The sequence below is a fragment of the Apodemus sylvaticus genome, chromosome 22 (genome assembly GCF_947179515.1).
Source record: "Apodemus sylvaticus chromosome 22, mApoSyl1.1, whole genome shotgun sequence".
Classification (NCBI taxonomy): Eukaryota; Metazoa; Chordata; class Mammalia; order Rodentia; family Muridae; genus Apodemus; species Apodemus sylvaticus.
This window is the reverse complement of record NC_067493.1, coordinates 2,864,912-2,890,025: the sequence shown is the minus strand read 5'-3', so window position 1 is coordinate 2,890,025 and position 25,114 is coordinate 2,864,912. Positions and strand designations below refer to the sequence as shown.

General features: G+C 34.7%; 1 protein-coding gene and 1 pseudogene across 1 annotated transcript; both read right to left on the bottom strand.

Annotated features, from left to right (window-relative positions):
- Positions 1 to 4,889: 4,889 nt before the first annotated feature.
- The window catches only part of LOC127673204 (zinc finger protein 431-like), a 97,787-nt pseudogene continuing 77,562 nt past the window's right edge, over positions 4,890 to 25,114 (bottom strand).
- On the bottom strand, positions 6,575 to 23,635 carry LOC127673163 (vomeronasal type-2 receptor 116-like). Its single transcript, XM_052168775.1, has 7 exons — positions 23,430 to 23,635; positions 17,079 to 17,361; positions 15,631 to 16,434; positions 14,590 to 14,814; positions 7,235 to 7,361; positions 6,958 to 7,018; positions 6,575 to 6,623 (listed from the first exon to the last, which is right to left on the bottom strand). The coding sequence occupies exons 1-7, from the start codon at positions 23,633 to 23,635 to the stop codon at positions 6,575 to 6,577; spliced, it is 1,755 nt and encodes a 584-aa protein (XP_052024735.1).

Sequence of the window (25,114 nt, the reverse complement as noted above, 5' to 3'; positions counted from 1 at the left end):
GTCTGCTTCCTGTGCTTTCATAGACTTAGGCGTGCCCTCCACATTGTGGTCAGGTTATCTTTTTGCCACAGTCCAGACACAGATGGCTGGTGTGGCATTGCTACCTCTCATATTCACAGGGAGGAAAGGAGCCATCTGATGACAAACTCCATCCCAGAGAGCAACAAGACAGCCCCGAGAGTGGCTCCTAGAAATTGGGCTCCTCATGTCCTTGACTGCACCGGACCCAGGAGACCCCACACTGTATGATCAGACAAAAAACCTGTTGATGTTTCAGTGGTGTAGGAGGTGAGGGGGGACAGCTAAATGACTGCTAACTAACTGTGTGAGAGAAAATGGGTCTGCACAAAAATAGAGGAAGAAATTAGAGACTTTCTAGAGTTCAATGGAAATGAATGTGCAACATGCACAATCTCAGGGAACATAAAGAACATGAAAGTGGAGCTAAGAAGAAAGTTCACAGAACAAAATGCCTACATGAAAAAAAATTCAGAGCTTTCATGCTAGTAATTTAACTGCACACTTTAAAGACTACAATAGAAGAAAATGAGGGAGTAATGAAAACAAGGAAGACACATCAAGAAATTATAAATTTTGGGGCTGAAATCAATAAAATAGAAAATGAACAATTCAAAGAATTAATGAAACATGGAGTTAGTCTTCTGAGTCTTTTATCTGACAAGATAAACAAACATTTATTAAAAGATAAAGAATGTACAATTTTATGAAATCTAAAATGAAATTGGAGATAAAATAACAGACAATTAAGAAATCCAGGGAATGGTAATGACATAGTTTTAAAAAGGGTGCACTCCACCAAATGGGAAATTCTAAAAGAAATGGATAATTTCCTCAACAGATTCCATATACCAAAAATAAATGAAACTAAGAGAACCAACTTCCACAGACATAAACTAGGAAAACAAAATTCATCACAAATATGCCACCAATATAATCAAAGGATATGAGTTTTAGGGTGGAATCCTACAAGACTTTCAAAGAGGTTTTAACAAGAATACTCGTCAGTGTATTTAACAATATGAAAGCAAAAGAAATATTAGGCAATTTATTTTCTGAACACATGATGACTCATATATCCTGTCAGTAAAGACTCAGCAATAAAACAGAATTACATACCAATTTTCCATAAAACCATAGAAGCAAAAATACTTAAGAGAAAATACAAATAAAATAAAATAAAATACAAATCACATCAGAAGATCATTCTCTGTGATCAATGAGGAAGGCTTCATTCAAGAAACACAGTGATGATTCAACATAATGGAATTAAAATGTAAGAAAAAAGAAGAACTCATCATCTCATGAGATGATGTAAAATTCTCTGACAATATTCAACACCACTTTTTGATAAAATTCATGCAGAGATTAAGAATACAGGGGCATGCCTGAACATAAAAATGTCACTTTACAGCAAGTCTAGAGCCAACCTTAAATTAACTGGAGAGAAATTCAAATTAATTCCACTAGTTCCTAAACTAGACAAGATGTTCCATTCTCTCTATAACTATCTATTCAATATATTATGTAAAAGTTAGGTAGAGCAATAAAACTGAAGGAGAGGAAGATAATATAAAGTAGAAAGGAGGAAGTAAAATTATCTTTCTTTGCAGCTGATATGTTAGTTTCCATAAGTGAACCAAAACTTCACAAAGGCAATTGCTAGAGCTGATGAACACTGTCAGCAAAGTTGTTGGATACATGATTAACTAAAAAAGAAAATACAAATTAGTGGCCTTTGTATGTAAAAATGAGCTTGCAAGTGCAAATAAAATGGAGAGATATCATAAAATTTGAATTTATTGTTGACACCACTCAAATTTTTTTACATAATAAATAACCTTGAGTAACTCAATATAGGTGTGTTGGCTAAGTACATACCAAAATATTTTTAGTCACAGATTTGTGAAGGTTCTCAAAAACTACTGTGATAAGCAAAGGCTTTAATAGATTAGTTACATGCTAAAGAGTTTACTCTCGTATAAAGATAGTAGAAAATAGAAAACTTTAACCCATTAACTACATTTATGATGTTTCTCTGCATTATGAATTTTTCTTATGGTTTCTAAGATTACTGCTACATACAAAGGCTTTCTTTACCAAATTGCACATTCATAGCATTTCTCTCCAGGATATGTTCTTTTATGCATTCATAGATTACTGTTATGAAAATGTTGTATCACACTGATTATATTTCTAAAATTTCTCTTCAATATGTGCTCTATAATATATGTAAAGATTACTATGATATACAAATGTTGGGAACAAGCAAAAGAAACTTGCTCTAAGTACTGCAATTTTGTTGCCAACCTCCATTTAATCATGAATTGAATTAAATTTCTAGTCCCAGGTCATAGGGGACCTGCATAATTTAACAATATTCAGCAAGCTTTCATCAATTACATTTGTTCCTCAAAACATAATGACTGTTCCTAACCATAATTTCTGTTATTCATGTTTTATTCCTAAAAATAAAATGCCTGTTACTAATTACAAAAGAATAACTCGGTGTGATAGGATAAACCATAAACCTACATTCTGTATCATTTGACATCGAAAAGCAACAGTAGAAAATCCCGATTGGTGGGAAATATACCTGTAACAGCATGTATGTTCATAGTTTTTAGTTTTGAAATCTATATCAGTTTCTGGCTCAGGGCAGGGACAGGATCGAGTGATTCAGATTAGGTTCTTAATATATTTTCTGGTCCAGATTAATCAGTATCTACTTGACTACAAAAGATTTTTATTATTTGCCATGTCCTTGTGTTTGAATTATGTTGTAACTCAGGGGATCCCATAACATAAAGGTTATACCACATTGCTAACATTCAAAGTATTTCTCTACAGAATGAATAATTTCATAATGATGAAGACTATAGAGGTGTACAAAGGCTTCATTATACTAAACACATTCATGAGGTCTCTCTCTAACACATTCTTTCAAGAAAAGGAAGACTACAGAACTGTGCAAATTCTTGACGGCATTAAATTCACTCACAGTGCTCCTGTCTCTTCATTCCCATTGCTATGTAAAATCACAATGAACAAGACAACTCCTATAAAAGCGATCATCTAATTGGGGCTGGTTTACAGTTTCAGAGGTTTAGTCCATTTCATCATAGCAGGAAGAATGCTAGGATTGAAGGCAGACATTGATGCTGGAGAGGAAGCTGGGAGTTCTGCATCTTGATCCAATGGCAACTAGGAAGAGACTGTCTTCAAGGGACCTTCAGCTCTTCAGCACCTGTAGGAATTCCAAAGCCCAACCACACAGCAATGCACTACCTCCAGCAAGGCCACATGACAGCATAAAGCCACTCAGAGAGTCTTCTGATATGAATCCTATCATGTAATCATGTTCAAAAACATAAAAGCACATCATATACCTCCACATTCACAGTATACACTTCACCATTCCTAAAGGCAGCATGAGGAAATAGTGGAATTAAATAAGACCCAAGCCAGCTCAACAGTCTCCAAACTCTTCATCTCCATATGTATTGTCAAAGTGTTCTTCAGATCTTCAACTCCTTTCTGCTTTGTTCAATGCAGCAGAATTTTTTTGTGTAGTTTTTATTCCCGGAGAGCAGTTTTCCTGAGCAGGTAACACACAGTTCTAACATCACATAATGTTGGGGTCTTCTTGTTTCAATGTCCAGAATCCACACATGCTCATCTCTACTCTTTGGAAGAGATTGGGTCACTTCTCCATCTCTGCCCTCTGTATCACTCTAAGCTCTGTTTGACTCTACTCTCCTATACCTTTTGTTCTTGCTGCTCATCCCATTGTACATGCATCTTAACTATGCTGGGTTCATCTACTGCAACTAAGTTTGACCAATAGCCTCCCTTATGCTCACTCAATGATGTCAAGCCTCACCTGCTCTGCATGAAAATATCATGCATTTGAAACCAGTACCACTTGTGTGATTTTTACACATGACCGAGTCTAGCTGCTCCACTAGGTCCAAACTTGTTGATCTCTGACACTCCTTCTTTGTCACTCCAAAAACACTACCCAGAAGATTTTACTCCAGTGATATTTATTTATTCTCCATAGCCTCTAATTCTTTATCTACAGCTATTCAGCAATAACTGTCTCACTAGTCCCTTATAACTTGCCGCTAAATCCAGAGCAACGTAGACAAAGCTGCAGTGTTCTGCTGCTTGCTGGTGCTGAAACATGGTCCCTTCTATTACATTATTACCAGTTTCTATTTTTCAAACACTTCACTGCCTAAGTTTGGCTGTCCTAGAGCTTGCTCAGTAGATTAACATTGAACTGAGAGATGTCCATGGCTCCATTTCCTGAATGCTGTGGTAAAATTCATGAAACACCATGCCTGGACCTTTTTAAATCTGAAACTGAGAACCCAGAATCGCAAACATAATCTATCCCTTCTGACTTTGACACATGCATATATCTTCGTATGTCCACAGGAAAACAATTACCAGGCAATAATAATTCCTAACATGATACACTTGTGTTTCATACAACTACAAATCCATAAGTTTAGCTACATGGAAACTTGTCCTAATGTAACCATATATTTAATACCATAGAATATCCTTAATAACAGGATTTAGATTAATTCAACTTCCTGGTGATGCTTTGCTCTTTGAACCTTACATTTTGTATTTTTCTTTTATATGTTTGATCAAAATTGTTAGGCCAAATTCTATGTTGTTTGTTTTTGATACTTCCTTTGTCAATGCAATTAATGTAAACCTCTTTACCTTAATCTCTAGGAGACTAGACAAACAAGGGAAATAGGCAACATTCTTTGCCAAATCATCATAAGAACCATCTGTAGAGATGAAATAATCCAAACCACCGATCTCTACCTTAATCCTAATCCAATGGCCTCTTAACTCCCACTATATTCATGATTATATTCATTAGACTCATCTCCAGCCTGTATTTTTTCATGTCTTTGGAGGTGACAGCGTGTTGCAAAGGCTTTACCACATTGACTACATTCATAAGGTTTCTCTCCAGTATGTGTTATTTTATGACATTGGAGACTACTCTGATGTGAAAAGGCTTTACCACATTGATTACATTCATAAGGTTTCTCTCCAGTATGTGTTCTTTTATGTGTTTGGAGAGTACTGAGACCTGTAAAGGCTTTACCACATTGATTACATGCATATGGTTTCTCTCCAGTATGTGTTCTTTTATGATATTGGAGGTGACTGGTTGTTGCAAAGGTTCTATCACACTGATTACATTCATAAGGTTTCTCTCCAGTATGTGTTCTTTTATGACATTGGAGACTACTCTGATGTGCAAAGGCTTTACCACATTGACTACATTCATAAGGTTTCTCTCCAGTATGTGTTCTTTTATGACATTGGAGACTACCCTGATGTGCAAAGGCTTTACCACATTGACTACATTCATAAGGTTTCTCTCCAGTGTGTATTTTTTTATGACTTTGGAGATAACTGGGTATTGCAAAGGCTTTACCACATTGATTGCATTCGTAAGGTTTCTCTCCTGTATGTTTCCTTTTATGATATTGGAAAGCACTCTGCTGTGCAAATGCTTTACCACATTGACTACATTTATAAGGTTTCTCTCCATTATGTGTTATTTCATGACATTGGAGATTACTCAGTCTTGCAAAGGCTTTACCACATTCGTTACATTCATAAGGTTTCTCTCCAGTATGTGTTCTTTTATGTCTTTTGAGATGACTGCCTCTTGCAAAGGCTTTATCACATTGACTACATTTATAAGGTTTCTCTCCAGTATGTGACATTTTATGTCTTTGTAGATTACTGAGATTTGCTAAGACTTTACCACATTGATTACATTCATATGGCTTCTCTCCAGTATTACTTCTTACATGCCTGCAATGATAATTGACACATGTTGAATCTTTACAACATCCATTAACCTGATCAATAGTTTTATCAATATGAATTAAGATTATAGATTTGTCTAATGGTAAAGATGCATTAGATCTTAAGGTTTTTTAACTTCATATGTTCATGGGGATATCTCTCTCTTTTTGGGTTGCACAAGATATGTGTGATGGTTATTAATTGACTCCTATTTATAACATACTTTTTTATATGGAATTTTTCTATTATGTATTTCTCCTATCTGAAGAAAACTGGAAAAACCCAGAATTTTAAAAAACTGATTTCATTCATAATTTTTCCTGTGGTATGAATTACACCACATTTAACACTGAACCAGGACAAGTAGGAGAATTTCCAAGTTCCTAGTACTCATAAAGGTTTTCTATGGTAAGATTTTTGGGAATTTCCCAGTAAAATTAGAAAGCCAATTAATTGGAAATGTCTAACAAATTCACAAAATATACTGAAGGCAGTAGGCTACACATCTTCTTAATCTTTTTGAATAAAAATGTAGTTTGTTTCTTTCAATATCCCTGTGGTTTCATGGAATTTATTCATTGTGACACATGATATATTTAATAAAAGAAGAATAACAACTGAAAGCTTTCCACATTGCATTCACACAATTTGAATTTTTGTTTCTCATAAAATGTAGTATATAGTTTAATGTCTCACCACTACACTATTCTTCATTCTCATAAACTGCCCTCTCAACAAATTTTACAATGTCACTACAAGAATATGAGTATCACCAACTTTACCATGGACTATTTGATTATTAGAAAGTTTCAGCTATAAATTTATCACTATTCAATGTGCAATATCTAAGTACTATGAGACTATACAGATTGGCAAGTTCACAACATAGTTCTAATGGAGCAGCACAACAAACGAATACACAAAACAGACAACTGAATTTGAGATACATAGTTTGGTAAGAATATTATATTCATAGCTACACCTAAATGATTGTTTTTTTTTAATATTTTTGCTTTTTTAGAGCTTCCAGAATATATTAACTTTTCCTCAGAATCATAAGTGCATCTGCTTGGACCTGAAAATTACCTTTCATGTCTTCGAGAATTTTCACAATGTTCTTCAATATGATGGTCTTCCCAATTGTAGCCTAAAAGACCGTACCAGAAAATGAATGATATATTATTAGAAATAAGGTAAATTCAAGTTCTGTGAAATTTCACAGTGCTGTGAAAGCTATCATGAGAACTCAGCAAACCCAATTTATTCAGCTCAATCTTTATTGTTACCAATTGAAATCACAGAAGGTCATCAATAACCAAGAAACATTTGTTTCCTTATTTGGAAAAATAATTCATAGTCTTACCTATAGCAGTGAGATTCAGGTACGTCTCCAACATCACATCTTTGTAGAGACTCTTCTGGGAAGAATCCAGCATATCCCACTCTTCCACAGTGAAGGTCACAAGCACATCATCCAAAGTCACTGCATCCTAAAATATCCCATATGTGTGTAAAACAGAAAGAAGTATATGGACATTACTGTAAAGTAAATGTATGCTTCTTTGAAAATATATTAATTTAGTTCTAGTGCTTCCTCCACTTATTTTATGACTCAGAATTTATCATCTAGTCACCATGTCATTTTTGAAGCAACTTGCATTATAAGATTCACCTTTGTTGCTTGTGAATACTCAGAATAGCATATAGCCTTTAAAGAGAAATGCAATTGAGAGGGAGATGCAAGGGAAACATATCAACAGTATTGAGCACACAACTGAAAACTTGTATGAACAATTACTAAACATAAAAATGATGGGCAAGCTGGGTGTATTCTTTCATGTCTTTAATCACAGAGGTGCAGACAGGTTTATGTCATTGAGTTTGATACAAGCATGGTCTATGTAATGTGTTACAGGACAGAGACAGTTATATGTTCAGACCTTCATTCCCCTGCAAAAAAATCAACCAAGGAAACAAAAATGATAGAGAACTCACTGTTCCTTACTTACCTTCCTACAAAAAATTATACATTCACTGGAGTTCTGTATTCATTTTGCAGAACTGTTAATTGCACTAGTTTAAACTGCACCATTAATACAATTTTACAAAAATGGAATGCATGTTTAAACAGTTCCAAATGGACTGGACAGATGAAAATACTAGTAATGAAAACATTGATCATAAATAAGCAACAGAGTGCAGGAGAGAGAGTTTAGCAGTGGAATATTCTTTCTGGTCTTCCTCATAATGGTTGTCAATTTCTACCACACACATAGGAATAAACAACTAACTACCCATTACTTTAATATCAAGGGTTCTGAGACTATCTTCTGACAAAAGTAAAGATGAGGCATACATGATATTCATATCCATGCACACAGAGTAAATACTACAATTTATTAAAAAATTCCAAAAAAAAAAACAAGAGTGAGGTAGAGTAGTATACACCTGGAAACCATGATTCTGAAGCCTCAGCTAGTACTGATATCATGAAGATATGCTATCTTGAGAAAGAGAATATAAACAATGTAATTGAAAAAATTTCAAAATTAAAGGTGTGGATGAAGAGTTGCACAAAAGCATATGCCTATTGTGCAAAAGCATTTCAGTTGGCTTTTGTACTTTCTATATCAACTATCAGGACAGGAAGGGCTTCACAGAGAAAAAAAATTGAAAAACAAAAACAAAAGGAATAAAATTAAAAATATTAAGCCACTAGGCTTGCAAAATAGCTTAGACTGAAATAGCAAATGTTTATACTGTATTTTAGGGACAGAGTCCAAATGGTGACTGCATGGGAGGATGAGGAAAAAAAGCAGAAGGATCTGTTTCTATCACAACACAGTAGACACAAAGAAAATAATTATTTTGTCCAAAAGAAATGCAGGGGGACACATGGAGCAGAGACTGAGGGAATGCCCAAGGGAAACTTGCCTAACAGAAAAACCATCTTAAGAGCAAGCTCCAATCCATGACATTATTATGGATAGTCTGCTATGCTCACACAAATGAGCCTTGATAATTATCCATTGAGAGAATCCACTCAGCAATGGACTGAAACAGACGCCGAGATACAGAGTCAAATATTGAATGTACTGGAGGGACTCGTATGAAGGAGTCGGAGGAAGGAATGAAGGCGCTGAAGAAGATAGGAACTCCACAAGAAGACCAAAAATCTCAACTAACCTGGATTATTGGGGACACAGAGAGACAGAGACATCAACTAAATAGCACCCAAAAGCTGGACAAAGAGCTCCTGGCACATAAGTAGCAGAAGTTCAGGTTAGTCTCCATGAGGGTCCTCCAACAACTGGAACATGGGCTGCCCCTAAAGCTGCTGCATATCTTTGGTATCTGGTAACTGGACTCCAATGTGTATCCTTTAACTGGACTCCAATGTCTGGCCTCAGTGGGAGAGGATGCACTTAACCAGGCAGAAACTTGAAGCCCCATGGTGTGGGGATACCCAGGGGACTCAATCAACTCCATTCTGACCCCGGATGCTATAGGCTCATGTTCATCCTGTGATGAAAATGCATTCTGTCTACAGTGATCCTAATAGTCTGCAGGAGCTCCTACACAGTTCAAATGTCTAAAGTGTCGACTGACACTCAAGGCAATATCACGAAAGTCAAATCTTATAAAATTAAAAAGCAAGTCATGTCTTTCTGATGTACAATGGTTCAGAATACACCTCTGTGTTACATTAGCCAGGAATATACACTTCTTGTTCAATCATATGACATGCCTGCCAGGAAACAAAGTAGGTTTCTATAAAATTTTCAACACTAATTTTATCCCACATGCAGTTTACACAGTTGTCCCTAACAAATGCCAGTGATAGCTTACCCTCTGTCCTGACTATGTCTCCTAGTGGATTGCTAATATCATATCTTCCTGCCTGACACTTCTCTCAACTTTCAACATTAGCAAGCATTCCCTCTTGAACATATCCACAAAACAGGTCAGTAAAAGGGGCTACACGCAACCAACATCCAGTAAAAATACAGACAACAAAAAGTAACTCAGGAATAAAATTGCCACCCAAACCAGACAAATCCAGAGACCAGTATCTAGACCTATTATTGCCCCAAAACCAAGTACTTATACATCATCATTGGAACATAATAAAGATAAGCCAGGGAAATATGCCACCAAGTATTCCAATTGTCCTGTCTCGGCAGATCCTCAAAAATTAAAACATGCAAGAGATCTGATAAAAAAAAAGAGGTTGTTTTATGGAAAGGACAGGAGTGAGAACCTGGGGAAGGGATAGAGGTACACAAGAGGGCCTGCAGACTGGAACACAGATAGGGAGCAGACAGAACATGATGAGAGTAGAGAAAGACTATAGAGGGGGCTTGTGTAGAGAACAGAAACAGGGAATAAATATAGAGAGCATCTGAAGCTAGTGCTCCATGTATATAAAGCACACCTGAAAACTGCAGCAGTTAATGGAGGCAGGTAATGATTTAAGCAGGTGCTAATTTCCTGAGTCCAGACCATTGAAATTGCTAGCACATGGAAAACTACAGAGGTAAGTTTCACACACCCTACAAGGAAAGGAATATAAATAGTGTAACTGTACTTATTGGTCAAAAAATATTTGGAATCTAAAAGATTCCAGGCAATAAATAACCAGGAACATTGCAACAAACCAAAACAAATACTACAATTGACTGTAATAGAATATCAGCTCAAAGGTCAAGAAAATAGCTGTAATGAAATCATAAATGAACAATTTCTAAACTAAAGACAAAGATTCCTATTAAGGTACACAAAGCATCTAAAATATCAAATAGATTGAAACAAAAAAAATATCCTTGCCACACAATATTCAAAACACTATACATGAAAGAAATGTTAAAACTGCAAAATAAACCACAGGTTAAAATGGGACTAATAGATTCATACCTGCCCTCTCAATGTGCCGTGTAAAACACAAAATGTTTTGGACATGTGTTGCAAAATCAAAAAAAAAAAAAAAAAAAAAAAAAAAAAAAAAAGCAGCCTTGATGTTTCTACAAGCAAACCAATGGTCCAACTGATTTGGGAAGATTTAGTAATGATAGTGAATATATTCACAGGACACTGCCTTATTGAGAAAGTAAGAAGCACCACTAGAAACCTCACACACAGTCAAATCTAGCTAATGTTTCCCATCCAATCCCTGGTAGGACCCTCCACCCCAGCACCCACTGCTCAGCCACCTGTTCCTCCCCATTGTGGGTAGATATCCTGTGCTTACCATGTCTCGATTTCAAAGCTTCCTTGAAGTCCCCTCACAGCACAGCATGGAACAGCAGAGCTCAGTGCAGGAAACAGTGAACTATCCTTGTCTGCACAGCCACAGGGATCTTGAAGAAAGGTACCCGGAAGATCATGCCTTTTTCTCTGAATGGCAGGTCTGTCTGGAGGTCTGGATTGGCCAGTAAGCCTGACCACTCCCCAAGGTTAAAGTGTGCTTGTAGTCGAGGGCCAAACTTTTTCTAAATCTTAGAAGTGGTTTTCACTCCTTTAGCATCTGTGCCTGCCTTACAAGAGGGCTTTCAAACCAACCAGCCCTAGGGGACAACCCACAACTCCAGCTCAGGCTGCTCAGCTGACTGCTCCTCCCCTTGTAAGCAAGGAAGCTGCACTTCCCAGGACCTAAATTCAGACCTTGCTTGAGCTTTCCTCACAGCACCTGCCTTCCTCTTCCTGTAATCAAGGTGAATAGCTTGCATAGCCCATTATTCAGGTGCAGTGGAGGAATCAATCTGACCCACAATGGGAAGGGTGCCCAGGCTAGTAACTTTAAAGAGTAACTTTATGAAACAAGAGTTTTGTTTTCTGGCTTCATGCTGGGCTCAGGAAAATTGCAGCTTCCTTCCCCGAGAAGATAAGTCCTTGATTTGAAGTTTCTCTTGTCAGACAGCCATTATTTGTAGAAGAGGACAAATGTCTCTGGGACATTATAATAAATCCACTTTCTACACACACAGACAATTCACTCTCTCTATGAGATCTGTTGATCTAGAAAACTGTTGGTTTTTCAGCCACATTGCCATTGAGAAAGAAGTGCTGACAAACTGTAGTGCTCTACAGTGTTTTTCATCTGTTTCCTGGTTTTCTCCCGGGGTTGTTTCATACCTATCATCTGGTGGAAGGGGATTGTATGAAGGCACAAAGCAAAACATATTTTGGTATTGAATATCTAATACATCCCTTGTTGTAGGGACCACTGACTTAAGATTGATTTCTATTTACCTGTGTTTTGAGGTGAAACACAGCACCATGATAAGGAATGGAATGGAAAAACAAATGTATTATACAAAAAAAAAGAAAGAAAATATCATAAATAATAATATGCATGATCTCAGATTTTTTTAATTCGTCAAACCATAAAATCCCTATTCATAGACAAGGGTGGTGTGCATGTGTAGTTACTGATGTCAGCTGATGAAATGCTTTATGTACTTTGTTTAATTTTTGGGTGGTGCAATTGACAGTATCTCCTATAGAATTCACAACATACAATTCCTCATGCAAATACTGTTTGCCTAAAGGAATATTTTCATTCTTGAATCTCTCTTTCTCATAGACATTTGCACGTTCCTCTCATTTTGGTACAGTTTCTTTATTTCCCACTATTCATTCCAAGGTATATGGCATGAAGGTAATGAATATTCATAATCATCTCTCTTGACTTAGGTGGGTAGTGACTGATGATAAGCACTATGCCATCTCTTCTTTCTTGAAATCTTCACTCTTGAAATCTTCACTCTTGTTCTTACTGTTTTACAGGAAATTCTCAATCCCTTAAGCCATCTACCGTTTATTGTTTTGAATTGTTTTGGTTTTTTGAGACAGGGTTTCTCTTTACAGTCCTGGCTTTCCTGGAACTCACTCTGTAGACCAGGCTGGCCTTGTAATCCAGAAAATCCACCTGCCTCTGCTCTCAATGTCCTGGGATTAAAGGCATGTACCAACACTTCCTGACATTCTTCTTACATCTTAAAATATATTTCATAAAACAACAACTGTTACCTTGAGCATGTAGTCTTTGTCAGGAACTAAGATGGGTAATGGAGGGAAAGATTATGGACTGATCATCTAGTCAAGTTTATTTGGACAAAAAAATCAAAGAAAAATATTAATGTTCGTAGATTATGCCTATAATTCGTCCTTAACAATTGGTACAAATGTTTGTCCTCCCAAATGTTTTCTGTGTAATATAAAATCGGAAACCAGCATACTGTGAGAGAAATATAATGTTTGTAAAGAGTCTGCAGGTTATTTTCTGGGTTCAAAAGAAGCTGATATTATTTAAATGATTAAGTTCTGAAATGAGGATATTTTAGGATTTCAGTTTCCATTTAGGTCACATAACATTTCTCATTTGGAAGGAGAAGGTATTCAAATTCAGCAATATTTTTCTCCATGCAAGCATGTACCTGTTTCATTGGAAACCTCATTTTCTGGACACTGAACACAATCAAAGCAGCAGTCTGCTGTTTCTTTCTGATGAATTTTCCTAAATCCAGGAGTACATGGCACATGACACAAGGAGAATGGAACCTGAGACAATACATAAATATTATATAATATGCGTGTGAATGAGTGTATGTGTGTGTGTGTGTGTGTAGTTTATGTATACATCATATGTATAATGACCAATATATTTATATATGAGACATTAACAGATAAGGCTGTAAATATTACTCTGTGAACCAGTATTTCTTAACAATTTCAGGCACATTATTATTTTGTATTTCCCTGCAGTACACCGAATGTCATATAATATTTTCTACATCATGCAATATTATATATGTAACTTTTAGGTTGTAGCAATTTTGAAACCATTTACTTCTTAAACTGACATATCCAAAAAGAATGCTTATGTGGCATGTGTTTTTTCCCCCTCAGGATTTATAAATAAAAAAATCATAATACTGAGGTTTGTGGAGAAACAATGTAGGGTAAATCAAGAAAAAGTTATTTGATTGATATGAACATTTGATTTATATGAACAAAATATGTTATATAAGACTACCGTAAAATTAATGAAGTATAAAACAATAACTTGAATTTCTTATCTCTTCCCTCCTTCCCCTGCTTTTATGAGATTCCTGCCTCATCACTCTAGCATACACCTATCCTGGGACATTAATCTTGCACAGGAGCAAGGGGTTCCCTTCCCACTGATGTCAGATATGGCAATCTCCTACAGAAGAGGGTAGACTGGGAAGTAGAAAACATGTGAAATTTAAGTAAATAAAATTACCAATAACATATACATAAATAAAAAAGTAAACGTTGAATCTGGAAAAAGGTTTCTCTTAAAGAATACATGCTATATTTAATTAGGACAACACACACACACACACACACGTGTGTGTGTGTGTGTGTGTGTGTGTGTGTTACAGAATTATAAAATCCCATGGTATACATATAATTTCAAATTTTTCATTTTATATATATATTAATTTAATAAATATATTCCTGTAGTGTGTGGAGAATAGTTATATGGGTGTAACTGAACATGGAATATAGAGGCTTTTAATCTCTATGATGAGATTTACATGGAGTTGAGAGGTACCAGATATTGGTGCTTGTAACTGAACATGGTCTTTTGCAAGAGTACCAATTGGAATTAACCATAGAGATATTATTTCAGTGCCTCGTATTTTAAAATGTAGATATCTTGAAAACAACTAAAATTTGTGGTGTACATACCGAAGTTCCTTCTGTGGCCCAAGGCACATCTTCAGATATGTGAAGTTGTTGCATCTGTGGGAAGCAAGGAAAATAGCTTCCTATTTTCACTTTTAATCCAAATCCTTTTGGAAAATTCCAAGTGATGAAAATGTCATAATCTGTACACTGATTTTCCCTATGATTCATGTTCACCCGTTCTCCAACAGAGTTCGTAAATACCCTGGTCTTCAGCAAGGAGGACACCTAAATGAGATCCATCATTAGATACTTACATATATGTATCACTAAAGGGAAAGCAAAATTGAGAATTTAATCTAATTTTCTAATGATTTTCACAAAAGACAGCAGCAATGAAATAATCCCGTGTAATAAAAAATGATATACCTCATTGATAAGTGAAAATTTATATACCTCATATTAATGTTCAATGGTAAAATGTGCAAAATGATTAGCATATAACAAGTAACATGGTGTATGTGAATGTGTGTGAGTGTGTGTACTATGGTTTCAAAAATACATTTTTAAAAACGTAACCATGTATGTGCAAATGAAAGGGAATTTTGAATGTGCGTGAAAATAAAGAATGACTGATGGTCTCTCAAGTAAAGATAGTGAACATATATGAGGTAAACAGAAACTTAATAAAATATACAACATTAATCATTTGTGGTTTTGTAAATCATTGTTAATGTAAATGAGTAACTATTAGTTACAGCATATGAACTGATTCTTGAGAAATTACTCTTTAGAAAAATATTCTAGTCTAGTCATCACTTAATTGAACTCATTTGATGAAATGTTGAGACATGTTTTCACAAAACTCACTGATACCATAAAAATTATTGCTTCCTATTAAATGTTTTCCTTGTGCATGATATTCATCCCTGTGAAAAATAAATTATCAAGTTTTTCAGTGTATAAATCTTCTATCCAGAAGTCCCAATGTATCTTGAATTAGAGAGACAGAATAATCTCTAACAAATATGCATGCTTTTCTCTGGGTCCATTTGAAAGATCATATTGGTGTATTAAAGCATAATGAAGTGTAAGAAACTTAACCTGCTGACAGTCATTAAATATTCCTTTGTATTCTGTTGGTATCTGAGACTCTACTTGTCTAAGAATGAGTTCATGGTAGGTGTGGGCCACAGCGTAAACAGCATTATACAGATTGTAACCTTCTTCACTCAGGTCCATGTAATATTTCTGCATTGCTGTCCATTCCAATGTGTTGTTGAACTTAAAATGTTCCATTGTACTTCTGTTTGTAGAGATTGAACAATTAAAATAATTCCACCCAAGCATAGAATCAGAAATGTTTACTGGGTATTTGTCAGTATCCATAGTTTGCATAAAATTCCTAAATTGAGGCATATCACCTCTGTGGTGTGCAAAAATGATAGTCCCGTGGAACAAATCAAGACTGAAATCCTTTGTATTTGTGATAATATCCCATTGCGAAGTTGTGATCCAGATTCTCCGAGCTCCTAAATATCCCCATCTTCTAAAGTTAACTTCTAAAGTGGAGTTCAATTCACCATAAATGATAACAACCTTTGCTGAAGATGTCATAATTTGCTTATCATATATTGTAGCCTTAGTCATGTGTATCTGCATGGTTTCTGGGATCACATTCACAAAAGCTAAACAGGTCCCACACCTTTGCATTTCTTCTCTTAAATCTGAGAGAAACTGAATTCCCTGATCATTATCTGAGATGACCACACCTATCCAAGTCCATCTAAAATGAAGCATCAAGGAGACCATGCCATGCGACAAATGTGTGTCCTTGGTGGCTATCTGATGGAGATAGGGAAACTGGTCATGGTCACTTAGGATAGGATTAAATGGTCCAAAGAAAACCTAAAGTGTTTAGAAGAGAGGATGAAACATCCACACGAGGAATATTTTTAATAGACTGGAATTATATACAAATAATGTTGCTCATCTTTCAGAACTCCTAAAATGGATAGTATGAATATACTCTAAATATCATGTATTATTGCTTTTAGATTCTTAACTATTTCTGACAAGTCTGAATTTCCTAGAACACAGTCTTTCCTGTTTATCCAGTACATATATTATCTGATTATTTAACTGCTTAACACACACACACACACACACACACACACACACACACACATATATATATATATATGTATATATATATATAAATACATACTTATACACGTATACATACATATATATTGATATGTTCATACAGTGATACAGTGATATAAAAGTACAGTGATATATATAGTCATACATATATATATATATATATATATATATATATATATATATAGCTATATATACAGTGTGTGTGTATATGAGAAAGAGAGAGAGAGAGAGAGAGGGAGAGAGAGAGAGAGAGAGAGAGAGAGAGAGAGTAGTAGTAGTAGTAGTAGTAGCAGCACACTCCTAAATGTATGCTGTCAATGTTTTCTTGGTGACACAAGTAAATGGAATTTAATGTGGTTGATTCATTCAGTGTCACACATCCTTACCTGTGGTGACCCAGAATGAAATGCCAGTTTGGCAGATGTTTTCCATGATGGCCCAGTAAGGTCTACATCACAAAATTTATATTTTATACAGTTGTAATTAATAAAATAGTTGCCATTGTTTTGTGGTGAATATAGTCTATCCAGAAGTCCCAATGTATCTTGAATTAGATCAACAGTGATGGTGAACATCAAAGACATATTGGGTAAAAGATAGGGATTCTCATTGATCTCATCAGTAGCAAAAAACATTACCAGAAAAAACTCGTAAAAACTTGCTGGTATTCTAAAACAAGGCATAGTGATGATTAAGGGAGATATTTGAAACTTACGATTTCATTTGCAGTAAAATTTGTACTGAGACATGCTAAGTTTCTAAATAAATGTCTTGAAATAAGCCTCATGAATCTTTAGAGCTGAATACAATTTAAGAATTCATAGACTTAGGGCACTATGATATGATATAAAATTGTGTATTTGTGTAACTTGATAAGTAGTTTTTCTATCTGTCAATGCCATCCTTTAACTACATTACTGTCCTATTGAATAAGACACTATAAAATAATCTAGGATCTGTAATTCAATGGATACATTTTAAAAAATGTTTTTCTAAACCACATATAAAATATCCAACATATTCTCCTTATTTTTTATTAAAGATCATTTTATACATCAAACATCTTAATTACATTTTGTATTTTGAGAAGCAAATAATACTTCAAAAAAGAGTTCAACTTCTATATTTCTCTAATTTCATACCAGGAAAATAGCATTAATGTGTACTTAATAATAACTATCCCTAAGGATCCTTTATCTAATGTTGAGAATGAAATTATTCCAAAACATTCATGATATTATTTGGAAATTAAGCACAGGAAAAGAGCATAAAATGTTAAAAATTGAACTAATAAGAAATACATTGTCACCTTCTCAAAAATTGACCACATAGTTGCATAGTAGATACAAGGAAAATGAATTAATCCCACGTATCAATGGGACTACTACCTCAGAGTAAGGTTGGTATTAAATAACAACAAAAAGAACAGAAAGCTCACATAGACGTGGAAGATGAACAAACTATCTTCTCAATAATAAATTGATCAAAGAAAAGATAAAGAAATGAAAGATTTTTTTAAGAATTTAATGAAAATAAAGGCATAGCCTATCCAAATTATGGAACAGAATAAAAACAATGCTCACATAAAATCTCAGCTCTGAGTACCTCCATAAAGAAAGTAGAGAGATCATACACTATCAACTTTACATCACATTTGAAATCTGTAGAGCAAAAAGAGGCAAATATAACCGAAAGTTGAAGACAGCAGGAAATAATCAAGCGCAGGGATGTAATCAACCAAGTAGAATAAAAGTAACTATACAAAGAATAAACAAAACTGTGTTCTGGTTCTCTGAGAAAATCAACAAGATAAATAAATATTTAGTCATACTAACCACAGGGCACCAGGACTGTATCTAAATTTAAAAAATAAGGAATTAAAAGGTAGACATAAGAACAGAAAATAAGAAAATAAAAAAAAAATCTGATTCTACTACAAATGTCTATATTCAACAAAAAATGGAAAAAGTGGATTAAATTAGTTAATTTTATAGACAGATATCATGGACCAAAGTAAAATAAGCACCAGGTAAAACACCTAAAGTGCTCCACATTCCCCAAGGGAATAGAAGCAGTCATGAGAATCCTCCAATCACAAAAAGCCAAGGGCCAGATGGTTTTATTGCAGAACTCTATCAGACCTTCAAAGATGATCTATTACCAAAACTTTTCATACCATTCCATAAAATAGAAACAGAAGGAGCTAACCAACACTTTTTATGAAACCACAATTACACTGATACCTAAACCACAAAATTATGTAACAAGGTAAGAGATCTAATGACAAATTTCCCTAATAAATACCTATGCAAAATTATGCAATTTTTTTGATTTCCCACAAACCGAATCTAATAATACTTCAAAACTATTACCCAAAAGGAACAAGTAGCCTTAATAACAGGGATACAGTGATGGATCAATATTTGCATCCATCAAAGTAATTCACAATATAAAAAACGCAAAAAAAAAAACAAACAAACAACGTGATCATCTTATTAGATGCTGAGAAATCATTTGACAAAATTTAATACCTCTTCATGGTAAAAGGCTTGGAAAAATGAAAAATTCAAGGCACATGCCCAAACACAATAAAAACAATATACAGCAAATGAGTATCCAACCTCAAATGGAACTTGAAGCAACTCCACTAAAGTCAGCGACTAAACAAGGCTGCCCACTCTCTCCCTCTCTATTCAATATAGTACCTGAATTTCTCTCTAGAGCAACTAGACAACCAAAAGAGGTGAAAGGGATACATATTAGGAAAGTAGAAGTCAACCTGTCACTATTTGTAGATTATATGATATATACTTAAGTGACCTCAAAAAGTCCACCAAAGAACACTTAAAGCTGATAAACAACTTCAGTGAAGTGTCTGGATATCAAATTTATTCAAACAAATCAGTAGCCTTCCTCTACACAGAGGATAAACAGTCTGAGAAAGAAATTAGGGAAACAACACCCTTCACAATAGTCACAAATAATATATATATATATATATATATATATATATAAAAGTTAGTGGGACTCTGACCAAGCAAGTGAATGATATGTATGACAAGAATTTCAAGTATCAAAAAAGAAATCAAAGAACACCATAAAAGGTAGAAAGTCTCCCATACTCATGGATTTGCAGGATTAATATAATAAAATTGTCCATCATGGTGAAAGCAATGTAAAAATTTGATGTAATTGCCATCATAAATGCAACTCAATTCATCATAGTGTTAGAAAGAGTAATTTGTAGATTCCTCTGGAATAGCAAAAATCAAGGTTTGAGAAAAATTTTCTTAACAATAAAAGAACATCTGGGGGGAATCACCATCTGTGACCTCACGTTGTTGTATTACAGAGCAATACTTACAAAATCGGTATGATATTAGTAAAGAGACAGGTATATAAATTAATGGAACAGTACTGAAGTCACAGAAATGAACACATACACCTATGGTCACTTGATCTTTGATAAAGGAGCTAAAATCATCCAGTGAAAAAATTCAGCATTTTCAACAAATGGTGCTTGTTCAATTGGCTGTCAGTATGTAAATTAATGCAAATCGATTTATTCTTATCTTCCTGTACAAAACCCAAGTCAAAGTGGATCAAAGACCTACACATAAAACCAGATACATGGAATCTAATGGAAGAGAGAATGGGGAAGAGCCTTGAACATGTAGGCACAGGGTCAATTTTTTTCTGGACAGACATCAATAGCTTATGCTATTTTCACCAGAAATCACTCTGGTGGTTCCTCTGAAAACTGGACATAGTACTATCCAAGGAACCAGCTATACCACTCCAAGGCATACACCTAAAAGAAGCTTCAACATATAGCAAGGACACATGATCCACTAAGTTAATAGCAGCCTTATTTATAAAAGACAAAGCTGTAGATAAATCAGATGACCCTCAACAGAGGAAGGGATACAGAAAATGATTTACATTTACACAATGGGGTACTTACTCATGTATAAAAAACAATGACTTCATGAAATTCACAGGGAAATTGTTTGAACTAAAAAATTTCATCCTGAGTGAAGTAACGCAGTCACAAAAGTACACACATTATATTCTCTCACTGATAAGTGAGCTCAATAACTCAGAATACCCAAGATACAATTTACAGACCCAATGAAGCTCCCGGAAAAGGAAGACCAAAATGTGGATGCTTCTTTAGTTCTTTCAAAAAGAGGAAACGAAATACTCATGAGAGATAAAGTGTAGAGCAGATACTGAAGGCCATTCAGAGTCTGCCCAAACTCGGGATTCATTCCACATAGGGTCATCAAACCCAGACACTATTTTGGATACCAAGAAGTGCTTGCTGACCAGAGCCCGATACAACTGTCTCCTGAGAGGCTCTGCCAGAGCCTGACAAACACAGAGATGAATGATTAAAGACAACTATTGGACTGAGCATGGGTTCCTGAATGGAAGAGTTAGAGAAAGGACTGAGGGAGTTGAAGGGTTGCAACACCGCAGGAAGAACAACAACATCAATCAACTAACCCACCCAGAGCTCCCAGGGATGAAACAACCAAGGAGTACTCTGGGAAAGAACCATGGCTCTGATTGCATTGAAGGAGAGGATGGAATTTTAGGGCATCAGTGGGAGGAGAGGGCCTTGGTTCTGTGAAACCTTAATAGCCCAGTGTAGTGTCAATTTATTGACGTGGCTGTGGATGTTTGTCAGCAGGAATACCTTCATAAAACGGGGGTGGAAAAATGAGATAGGGAGTTTCTGGAAAGGAAACAGGAAAAGGGATAACATTTGAAATGCAAATAAAGAAAATATCCAATAAAAGAACAGAAAAAAATATATACATACATACATATATATATATATATATATATATTCAAATGCTTTTATGTCATAACACCTGGGATTGTGTATTTTTAAAATGCATATTATACCTGTGTATGTTGCCTAACAATCATTATACCTAAAATGTTTATCTGTGTAACAAGAAAAGAAATTATTTTATCAATAAGAATATGTTACAAATTTTTATACAATAAAATTGAGAAGGTAAATGTTATAAAACTTCTAAGTTCACGTACAATGAGAAAAACTATCAATAAGATTTCCATGATGTTTGTAGAACACTATTTTAATATTTTCAAAGATTAATATTCATCATATTGAATTATTATTTTAAAATATATTTCATTTAAATGTTTTATCCATTTCAAACTAGACAAGATGATATAATAAACCAGATATCTAGGTTTTAATTCTTTGGGCTCTTTTATGCACTAATTTAATGTTAATTTTTAGTGTGTTTTTACTATGTCAATTTCTTAAAAACCTATCAGATTTCTCTTAAAACCTCAGCGTTCCTCATTCTTTGAGATCTTTTAAGTGATGTCTGAGCACAGAGATCTTCTCTCCATAATAAATTTGCTCATCTGTCCCAACACATTAACAGTTCTTCTGTTATTATTAGTCACTACCTTTCTTCAGGAGTAAACACACCAAACAAGCTCTTTTGATGAAATTTGCATTTTAATTGAGTGGAGCTAAGTTTCCATTTCTAAACCTGATATGTGTTTAGACACAGTTCATATATTTGTTACTTTAAACCATATTATGGATTATAAAACTGTCACTAATGAAAATTTCCACTAGTTTTCCAATGAGATGTGGAAAAATTCAGAATATATCAGAAATGAAATTCATACTAACCTAACACAGAAGAATACTAATGTGAAGCACACTCACTAACAAAGTGTACATTATACTGTGGCTACAAATTGGAAAACATATCCTTTAAATCCCAAAGTCAAGAAAATGTAAGAGTAAGAGATGTGATGAGCCTCAGAGACAGAAAATCACAGTAAATCTTGATTCATGACATAAATAAGTACCAAGCACATTGATTAGCTAAAAGGTGAGTTATTTCAACACACATTCCCATATTATCTGCAGGCACAAATGGCAACATCTCATGCATTGAGAACAGCTTTTCTAAAGAAGAAGTACATTTATTTTCCTAGATTTTCTCTAATGCTATATTTATTCAATAGTTAACAGAAAAATTGACCGTCTGATCCTCACAGTAAGCCTAATCTGGGTCTGGATATTTGTGTAATTGGACCCAAAGATTATTCCAGTAAGAGAATATGAAGCCTGTCACTGGTTTCCCACATAGAGCTTCAAATCCAGAATTTCAGGACGTGCTCATTTAAGGACGATTTTATAAATCAAATGATATGTATATTCACAAGTATTTATTTAATGATATACTTGTAATCATGTATAGTAAACCAGCACATACACAAATATTTCAGTGGATGAATGTATGCCCTACTGTTGGAGACCCAAATTAGATATCCATTTTATGAAGGCCTTTAGATGCATTGTCATATCGGAATCACTGTCAGGCAATTGAATATAGGCAGGGATGCAGTGTCTTCATATTGAACTCCTGATAAAGGTAGGAATTGTGAACTCATGGCAGATGAAGAGACATCATTCAATATATGATATTGACAAAAAGTCAAAAGAGAAAATCAATAATCATTTTCCAGCATTGTGAAATGGAGCCCAACATGTTAAAGCTAAACTAAACAGAGACACAATTGAAACTATTAAAATAGTGATTGGTGTAATAATTAATTTTTAGCAATTTTTAAAGTTACATGGGGTGGAACAGGACAGAACCCCACAGTTTGTGTACACAGCTAAATATTTCCAATTTATGACATTGATGAAGGAAATAAAGTTAATGACTTACCTAAAATAAATAATATCATTGTACAAATTGTCTTCAATAGGTCCCTCATGTGTCCAAAGGTAGAAACCACAATCATTTCTCAAATCTACATCATTATCTTCACTATTCTTTATCCTCCAAAGGCAAGTAGGTTCTGTCAAACAGCACATGATGAGAGAAAAATTCAGGAGCAAAATTGAAATAGAGGAACCACAAAGCTTCTTCATGTCTCCTTGACTTTTAAATAGAGCAGTTGTGAAATCTGTTTCTTATGCAGACAAGCATTGCACAGACATTTACACCTAAGTGTCTCTTTTAAGGCTACTGCGGTCTGGAGAACCACTTACTTATATCCACTGTTGTTTCCATTCATCCTATGTCATGCTCCCTGGATACACTGAGTAAAATCTGGCCTCAGGCTCTACATCTGAGGTCTGAAAATTTTGATCAAACATTTCTAAAAACATGTTTTGGAGATCACGTACTCCATCCTCAGGTGCCATGATATCATTCATATTTCTGAAACCATGATTTGGAAATCATGTTCTCTATCCTCAGGTGCCATGATTTCATTCATATGCATAGCATAATTCCCAAGGACAATCTTCTCCTGGGCAGCTTGGTCCAGAATATGTGTCAAGAGTCATACGCACGAACACAATGGATTTCAACAGAACTTCCATAGACAAGAGTTTAGAAGGTCATAAAAGTTCCATATCATTCACACTTTGAGAAGAATCATGGGACATTATGTCTTCCATTGTCTAGTATAGGGAAGCACAGTCTCACATGAAACATTGTTCCAGGAGTTGAACCTTCTGTTTTTCATATACTAATGTATGCTAGTCATGCTTAAAAAATGTCCTCAAATTTCCTGTGATTTCTGTCATATGGACAATATGTCATTATACAAAATCCAAAAATCCTTGGATTTATAAAGATTCAATACTCATTCTGGCCAATATTAGTACTTGTTCAGACTGTGACTGAGTTATAATGTTTATCAACTGCCTGATAATCAATCCCAGGCAGTCAGCGACATTTAAAGAAACACTTCTTTGTTGATGTTTTTTCATGCCTCATTAAGAAGTTTGAGAAGAATTTCATACATTTTTCTCAAAGAAATGAAATAATTTACATGCCATTTCTGAGAGAGAATTGTATTATTAATGTTAGTGTATATCTTATATTTTTCATCCTTGGCTAGTTGGTGTTTGTTTTGAAACAGTCCTATCTTGGATTACATTGCAAAAACACAAATGTATGTCTGTTACACTAATTGATATAACTTGGTTAGAGTACTATGAATGATACAGATGTACCATTGAATTTTATTTATATTTTTTCAACTATATTATTTTTGGCCCATAAAATCTCTATCTCTATCTCTATCTCTATCTCTATCTCTATCTCTATCTCTATCTCTATCTCTATCTCTATCTCTATCTATATCTATATCTATATCTATATCTATATCTATATCTATATCTATCTATAACTGTATCTGTAACTGTATCTGTACCTGTATCTGTACCTGTATCTGTATCTGTATCTATCTATATATCTCTATCTCTCTATCTCTATCTCTATCTCTATCTCTATCTCTATCTCTATCTCTGTCTCTATCTCTATCTCTATCTCTATCTATCTATCTATCTATCTATCTATATCTATATCTATATCTATATCTATATCTATATCTATAT

Bases quoted from the DNA above. Each gene is read 5' to 3' on its own strand.
- LOC127673163 (XM_052168775.1), bottom strand. From the start codon at position 23,635: ATGAAGAAGCTTTGTGGTTCCTCTATTTCAATTTTGCTCCTGAATTTT. The intron at 16,435-17,078 runs GTAAGGATGTGT...TAAACACTTTAG, and splicing joins TTCATTCTGGGTCACCACAG to GTTTTCTTTGGACCATTTAA. The intron at 6,624-6,957 runs GTAATTTTCAGG...ATATTCTTGTAG, and splicing joins AATTCTCGAAGACATGAAAG to TGACATTGTAAAATTTGTTG.